This window comes from Anguilla anguilla, chromosome 10, assembly GCF_013347855.1.
Source record: "Anguilla anguilla isolate fAngAng1 chromosome 10, fAngAng1.pri, whole genome shotgun sequence".
In the NCBI taxonomy this organism is placed as follows: Eukaryota; Metazoa; Chordata; class Actinopteri; order Anguilliformes; family Anguillidae; genus Anguilla; species Anguilla anguilla.
Window position 1 is genome coordinate 28954454 of NC_049210.1, and position 8863 is coordinate 28963316.

At 38.7% G+C, this 8863-nt stretch overlaps 1 protein-coding gene across 2 annotated transcripts; it reads right to left on the bottom strand.

Annotated features, from left to right (window-relative positions):
• Positions 1–2802: 2802 nt before the first annotated feature.
• LOC118237347 lies at positions 2803–7056 on the bottom strand. Of its 2 annotated transcripts, XR_004767153.1 has the most exons (4): positions 6560–7056; positions 4917–5631; positions 4403–4562; positions 2803–3531 (listed from the first exon to the last, which is right to left on the bottom strand). XR_004767153.1 is itself a non-coding variant. In XM_035435956.1 (3 exons), exons 1-2 carry the CDS (start codon positions 5666–5668, stop codon positions 4424–4426), a joined length of 891 nt encoding a protein of 296 aa, XP_035291847.1. In that variant the 5' UTR covers positions 5669–5983; the 3' UTR covers positions 2803–3531; positions 4403–4423. The 2 variants fall into 2 exon arrangements, 1 of the variants encoding a protein (XP_035291847.1); XM_035435956.1 differs by lacking the exon at positions 6560–7056 and having other exon boundaries at positions 4917–5983.
• Between the last annotated feature and the right edge of the window lie 1807 nt (positions 7057–8863).

Sequence of the window (8863 nt, forward strand, 5' to 3'; positions counted from 1 at the left end):
TGATTCCCCCTTGTTTTTTTAATGAGAGAGCAGATCTCACACCAGATTAATCAATATAGGGAGGATAGGAGCAACCTTGGGGAGCAACATCTGCTTATTGGGCTACATGCATTCACTGGATGCGATTCTGTTTCTGCATTTGCTGGAAGAGGGAAGGCTGGTGCCCTTAAGCTACTGAGGAGCCAAACCGATGTCCAAGAAACATTCATGGAGTTAGGCAAGGATTGGGATCTCTCACTGGCACTTCAAGAAAAACTGGAGACCTTCACATACCTTCTGCATGCACCTAAAGCCTCTGTGTTGAAGGTCAGTTACCTCAGATACCATCTTTTCTGCATACAGAAAGCGGAGATAGAAAGCCACCAATTACCACCCTGTTTAGACTCTCTAAAACAACATGCACAACGGGCCAACTATCAAGCTGCATTGTGGAAGAGATGCCTGAAAAAGATCCAGAGACACCCAGACCTGTTGGAAGAGGGTGGAAAAATGAAAAATGAGAAGCTAGTTATTGACTAGACGGAGGGCCAGCCAGCACCAGAAGCGGTTTTGAATTTGCTGGCATGCACTTGCAGCAAGAAATGTGAGGCACCAAAATGTGTACGCATAACAAATGGGCTGAAGTGCACTGACATGTGCAGACTCCAGCACTGTGGAAACCAGCCATCAGATGAGGAAACAGTAGAGGAAGTTGACCTTGAAGATGACTATGATTACTAGCCTCACAGCAACTGTAAACCAACATATACATTATTTGAACATAAATAAAACAAAAAACATTTAATATAAGAGGTTGTATACAGCTTTTTTATTTTTTGTATCTACTTTAGAAATAAGAAAAAGGTAGATATAATGTGTCACATTAATTCATTGAGTATTGCATAAAAGTCTGAAATTCACATTAGGCCATTTGTTATTTTAAAAAATGTTTTCTAGTTACACAAACATTTAGAGATGTTAGTAGTATAAAATTGCACATTGTTACAATCAGCTGATTTAGACAAATATTTTAAGATGCATGTTTATATGTTTGTATGTAATATCTTTGAGGTAGGGTTCTGAACAGCTTAAAAATCCATCATTTGCCCTGCTTTTTGCACATTTTTTCCAGAACACTGCAATAAATTTATATAAATTGTACATCTGGCATGGCTGCCTTATTTGATTGTATTTTCTACATGTCTACAAACATTTAGTGCCATAATTGGGCATTCTACAACAATGGGGTATGAAGATATGGTTAGGCGAATTCCAGCCAATAGGACGCCATTCGGCTGTATGGCAGCCATGTTAAAAATGGGTCTAGAGGGGGAATTATGCAAAATTATGGATGGGTCTGTTAATAAATATAATTCTATAGACCTGGTCTAAAAGTGTAAGTAATTTGGTGGTCTAATAACAAAGGTACAATTCCAAGACCTACACTGTAAAAACTTTTTGCTGAGTGCTGGCAGCAGAGACACCAGCAATATACTGTAATTCTACAGTATTCATACTGTTGAACTATTTCACAGTCTATTACAGTAAAAATGAAATGCAGTCTATTTCTGTGATTACTTGAATTTACAGTGATATTCTGGTTAGGGGGTTGCCAGTAGATTACTTTAAATTCTCACTGTTTACTGTAAACAGGCATAATTGATAATACAATAACTCAATTTAGCAGTTTAGAATATCTAAAATATCAATCTTCAATGCAATTTACATTAGAACTTTATTGTTCTGTGGTCTACAGACATCTGCTTTTAAAAATCTGCTACGACAGCATCGAGAAGCCAAGTGTCAAGTGATGAGGTTCCTTGACAGATTTATAAATTGTATTTAGTTATTTAGTCTGTAAAACTATAGGTCATAGCTTACAAGTAAGATAGCGATTATGATTGTTAATTGTACAGTGTGAAATATCCTCATTATAAAATACCACTAACCTATTTAAAGACACTCAATTTAAAAAATAATGTATATAACCAAAATATTTTGAGCAGTAATACTTAAATAGCAATGATGAAATCTTATCTGTTTTCAATAGATAGAGACAGAGACAGTAAATCAATGACATAGGCTATTTCTATCCGCTTCTGTCTTACACCAGAAAACGATGTCAGCTAGGTCTATCAGCAAACATGCTATGCCCAGAAGTCCTCAATAATAATAGTATTTTCCAAGAAATTACAAAAAATCATTTCGTTAGGTGCAACGTATTTTACTGCTACCACATGTGAATGCGTAAGTGAATGCGATGATAACAAAACTTTTGATTATGCTGACCAATAAAACGCTATTCCAAATGCAAAATTAGACGTGTTATACATCGTTAGAGAGCTTATACTCTCACCTATTGAATAAATGGATTGTCATTCAAGCCAGACTGTACTATAAATGGCGACAACGCCGTAAACAACACGTGTGGTATTACACACAGCTATTGGAAGGTACCCAGGCATCTCAAATGCACCCTCTCTAGAGCCGTTTGTCCGTTCTGGGCTACTGAAGAAACATGGCGGTGCAACATGGAGGTCTCCGTGGAAGAGGACCCACTCCCTATGTTGATATAAAGGGCTCATTCTAAGGTTCTAAAAACACAACTATTCTTATTTTCATGGGATTATACACTAATTAAAATATACTTATGAATATTATATTCCATTTCTGCCAAGTACATTCCGCTAAATTCTACACACTGCACCTTTAAATTGCATGTCAGAGACTGCCCCTTACGAAACGTGAAAACATCTAAGACATACAGTAAGTTGTAACTCCTTCAAAATTATTGTTATAAGTGACTTATCTTACTAAACTTGAACTTGACCTTGGATCAAACAATTGGGCTGAATACCAAGGCAACTAATACAGAGGAAATAAGTCTTTAACCTATAAAGAATTCTGTGAGGTACGCTTATGTTCTCTCAAAAAGCAGTTTAAAATATCTACAATATCTAAATTTACTGCAATGTATTCTCTGCCGTCTGTGAAAATATACATCAGTAAGAACATTTTGAAAATATGCATCATTAGCAACATTCGGAAAACAAACTGTACTATTAAGAACATTTAGAAAATGTGCATTCAGACCATTTTGAAAATATACGTCATGGTTCCTTATTCCGTTTGCTATGCGGCGTCGTGGGTTGTGCTAATCGACGCCGTTTCCTGCTAATCAGCTACTCAGTATCCCTGTTGAGGAAACCGAGTGCTGTTTCAGGTAACTGAGTGTGGTAGTTGCGTGTGGTCGTTAACACTTCCCCACCCTCACAATACATCAGTAAGAACATTTTAAAAATATGCATCAATAGCAACGTTTGGGAAAAAATTGTAGGTAGGCTTGTGCTTTACCTCTTAAAAGAGTCCTTTGAGGTAGGCTCATGTTTTTCCTCTTAAAAGAGTCCTGTGAGGTAGGTGCATGCTTAACTTCAGGAAGAGTCTGGGTGGGTGTGGACAGTCCTGATTCAAAGAGGAATCTTCTGGGTCAGGTAGAGATAAACATCACCTTGCTGGCCGTTTTTCCTCTCCCTAGATTTATTCGTGTTGCCACTGTAAAACAGCAACAAACATAATAATTAATCAAAATAACTCTAGAATCAGGAATGTACAATACAAAAGGCTCAAAATAAACCAATAAGGGTTATATTAAAAGTTCATCCACGTACACATCTTGACCCTGCACATTTTAAAAAGCTTAACTGGTTGACCGTGGAAAAAATAACCATTTATATTAAGATGCTGCTCACTTACAAAATTGTTAAAAATATGGTACCAAAGTACTTATTTCTCACTACTAAGAGACACTCAAGCTTCTTTACAAGAGGTAGCTCAACAGACTTCATACCTTTTCGATTCAATAGTCTAATGGGCAAAAACACATTTCTCTACAGTGCAGCAATACAGTGGAATAATCTGAAATTGAGTGTTTCACAGAGCATGTTTAAAGTGGCCTTAAATAAATGGTTACAAAGTACAATGTAGCATATTCAATTTTAAGCATATTAAATTTTTAATTTTAACCAAGAATTTTATGATTTTAATTTTATGACCAAGAAAGCATGAGCATGTTGTTATAGCTACCCCGCCGCCTGCTATTTATATGGTGATTGTATTGCCTTTGCTTGCTGTCTTGTTGTTGTCTTGCTTTTATCTTGTGGTGTGTTAAGTGTTAGAGGACCACAATGGAAATAAGCCTTCGGGCTTTATTGTGTTTTCATCCTCGGTGATTTTTAATGTATGTAATGACTGCAGTGCAGTGTTATATGTGTTTTTTAATCATCAAATAAATTCATTCATTCATTCAATGCCTAATCAATGCTTATGAAGCTGATAATATCAAAGTCTCTTGTGGCTTAATGTGGCAACGTCAGTCTGTCAAAACAACACATGGAGTGAGAGAGATGAGAGAGAGCTCACTGACCTATATGAAGTCCCATTACAGTCAATGAGGTTCTTCAGTAGTGTGGAGACGTGTGTATTGACTGGCAGACTTCTTCTGGACAATCACACCTGTTTTCTTGGAGACTACCTTGCCCCGGATGGCCTTTGTTCCTCTCTCTGGACTGATACCAATGAAGCGCCTGAAATCAGAATAGTCTAAGATCAGAGACTGAATGGAAAACTATGAGGAGCACTTTGTAGTCTTAAAGGGGTAGTTTGAGTTTTATAAAGGTGATATGAGTTACTATCCGGTACTGATATCATAAGGTATTTTGTGTAATTCTGCTGCTTGATTTTCCTATCAGACCTTTCTATATCTTGGAACTATTTTATTTGCTGAATATTGCCTAGCGTAATTCAACAAAGAAAATATTTTTAAGATATACAGAGATCGGACAGGAGCATCAAGCAGCAGAATGACTAAATATATGTTGTATTCTAGTGTGAATGGTTCACGTTTTTGTGTGTGTTGTGGCTTGAAATGTTTTTGTTACCTGACCCCATGTTCTGCTACTCTTTCAGCTCCACCTGCACCCTCCTGTCTGTAAATCTCCGCCAGTCTTTGGCGGTTCTGCTCCACAGTCTCATTAGCTTCTTCTGGAGGGAGCTCTGGCTGAAATCTTGTACATCCATAAGTGTCGGTTGGCCTCCTCTTGTATGTAGAACTGGATCTAGAGGCTCGGGGGCGTGCACAGCTTCTGTCACGGTTCACATTCTCAATGCGGTTTTTCACTTGAATCAAAAGCGATGTATAACCTCCACCCAAAAGTGACCCGTCTGCTGTCATATCAGCCAAACTCTTTGGGTACTGCCTGATGATATTTCGAATCACAGTGAGGCACTGTGAGCAAGTGGGTTTAGCCTCATACCTCCTTATTTCATCTACGAGTACTCGTACCATCTGGCGTCGCTCCACTGGTTTACGTCTCGTGCCGTCTACAATTGCAGAACATATTTCCTGTGGCATTTGTTCCCAAGGGACCTGGAATGTTTCTGGCCATGTTTTCAGTATTTCAGTTGTGGAAGGTCTGTTGCCTGGATCGCTGTTTCCTGCCTGGCTTGACAATAATGCAATGGCCGACAGCTGTGATGGGCTAGAATGAGGGGAAGTGCCTGATGATGGTGATGGAGACTCAGAGACTGACAAAGCACTACTCAGTGGTGAAGAGGTTAGAATAACTTGCAGACCCAATGTAACTGTCTCCATCTCTAAAACAAAATGAACAAAGAAAGATTTAGGGTACATCACTAATAAGCTATATCAGTGTCACCGCAGACATTTGGCCAAATGTGGATTTAGAACTTTAAAATTAGCTAAAAAATAAAAAATAACTTAGTCTTTGTTTAAAATCCACTTAATTATCTTATATTAGGCATGTCTGAAAAGCTTAACCTGTTTTGCACCTGCATTTGCACTAACATTCTTACAAAAATGTGTATTGGTATTGGCTGATACAGGTGGGAACATTTTGGATATCGGTATCGACTGTTAAAAGGGTGTCCAGCCCCCATGAATCACAGTCTTTGTATGGTGATTAATAGTGGTATAGCCTCAAGTCTATCCCCAGCAGTTATCTCAGACAGATACTGTCTGACATACCATGATAGCATGGCATGGTATAAAAAATGGAAGTGAACGGCATGATTGTCGTTAGCTCTGAGGCACTTTCAGATGACATCAATCTGCTTTGCTACTGTGATTGGTCAAAAAGTTTTCAGTTTGGCATAGAAATTACATCAGTGAATCAGTTGGGGACAAGCTTGTGTCCAGACCCCTATAAATTGCCAGTCTTAAAGACAGAGAGTGAGAGAAAGCAATGAAGCATTTTGAGTAACTGTTAACTGTAAAAGTCTTGTCCAATACCAAATACTGATCTGATCCATAATAAGCAACAACAATACGATAAAATATGAGGTGAAATCCATTTTATGATAAATGTTTATGAAAAATGCAAAATAAACTCTGTTTCTGTTATGTTACACGTGGCTCCTGGTATCAGAATGTTTCTGGGTAAATTATACACCAGCTCTCTATACCTGTACCCTATTTTAGTATGGTATCAGCCTGATACCAGATACTAGTATAAGTATTGGGGCATCCCTACTTAAATGCCAAACTGAATTAACCATACATTACCTAATTTAAATGCATCCAGGAGTATTCAGAGCTGCATGACAGGTAACAGATCAGCAATGTCTTCCTGCTGTACATATTTTAAATCTTCTTTTGACTCCAAGCCAGAGCTCTGAAGTTTAGAAATTATTTGCCACTGGGTCGTTTCAGAGAGATTTGGCAAGGTCTTGCAGATGATCTCCTTGATTTCTTCACTCAAGTTAGCCATTATTCTGGAATAAAGGGAAAGAATGGTGAAGAATTATCATTGGTGTGCCATGGACAGTGTACTCAGGGAAGGGGTAGTAATCTAGCAGATTCTCCTGATTAACACAACAGTAGCTTCTCTGCATCAGCGTAAGGCTATAGACACCCATGTCAGGAAGACGCATGGCATGATATTTTTCAGCAATAAAATATGCTGCTGAATCCTTATGAATGAGAACCACTTTGATTTTTCCAATGACAAGCCCCTCATCATCATCATCGATCACGATCGATCATGAACATGTTCTTTTTGTATTTTGTACCCTTCACAGTCACAGTGACACATGGGCTATCAGAGTGTTTACAGCCTCAAAATTATGATGTGCAACTGCAGAAGAAGTTGCCAACACTCAGAAAGACCTGTAAAGGCCTCTCTGCAAGAGTAGAACATGGATTCTTAAAGTTTAAAATATGTGTGTTTGCTCTCAAATCTTAATGTCCATAGACGAATAAGTGGCCCAAACTGGATAATGAGCTCTGGATAATGACTGACATAATGATGTTTGGGCTTCAGTGGGTGGTCAGGACAGGCTTGCTTTCGGCAATGTAAATATTAATCGATCAGAACTCTTAGATAGGCTATCTGGCCAGTCAAAATGGCTGGTGCACAAATGAGCTCCACAACTTCTCTAAGTTGTAAAACCAACTACCATATTCTGTTGTCACCTGGATTTTCTATTTTGTCTCCAATCAAGACGGGCAACATTCTGAGCAAACACCAATTTTGCACAGCATGTCCCCCAAGTTTTACACCCTCTGGATTAACCTCACAAGGTTTGAGGTTAGCATCCATACCGAGATACTTGAACTGATTTATTCATCGATTCAACTCAAGATAGCTGAACTGTTTATCCACCTTAACAAGATGGTTAATGTACAGTGCCAGATCAGAGGATACAATACCTTCAAAAAGATCATGGCCAAGACATGGAGGTAACCCTGGCTGACAGACATGGAAGTATGTGAGCGTATTAAACACAAATTTTGTCAGAGTCAGAGTCAATTTAACATCTCCACTAGATGAAGACTGTCCTTCACTGCTCTGAACATGATCACTGTATGACTGCATTGTGCGGTTAGTGCCCTGGATAAAAGGATCTGCATTGAATGCTTCTCTGTTGATCTCACAAATTATCTGCAGAAGTGTGAACTTCTGCTGAAATTCTCAACAAAGCCTTCTATGTTATGTGAGCCTCGGTTGTCCCCTGCAATGGCACACAAAGTTCCCTTGTAGACCTTTCCATCAGACAGGGTAATGCCATTGAGCTCAAGATCTTTAAAGTCATTGACCAGGGAGCCCATACCCAAGTCTTGACTGAAATATTTAAAGTCCTGTTCTCTACAGAGAAGAACAAGTTGCATGTGATCAGTCCCCGATCTATTGTGTGGCATTAAATCTTCAAGAGTGAGACACACTGCAAGTGTCTCTGTCTGGAAGAATACATTCTCTGCAATATTTCTGCCATCCCACACATCCCGAAGAATATCCTTAGAACCGATACTGGAGTGTACTTGCTCATATTGTTCCCGCACTGACTCACAATGAAAGAGAGATTCAATCGTTTGTTTAATAGGAACATACTGAGCAAAACACTCTTTGTCTGCCTCATTCTGACCTAGACAGATCTGAACTGGCTCAGCATAATTGAAGCTGTTCTTGAAAACAGTTTTTCTTTTCTGGTCAGTTTTAAATGACTGAGCGTTGCAGGCCCTAAAGAGATCCTTAGTTTTCAAGGCATTGATCACATTGCTTGTGTCAGCTTCCGAAACCCCAAGTGTAACCAACTTCTCTTTCAGTTTGAAAAGCAAAGGTGACTGGCTTATATCATTTATTTCCTGAAAATCTTCAATATTTGTCTGAATGACAGAGAACGGAAGCAACAACTTTGCTTGCAATTTCAAACAAAACAGGGCTACATTTTTCAAGAACTGGGATTCATCAGCATTTTCTGCGTAAACCTGATTGCTCATCACCTGCATCACTGGGAGGATAAATCTGCATATCAGACTGCTCTTGTTCACTCTCATGGGAAATGCCAGGATTCACAACTGAATCAGCCA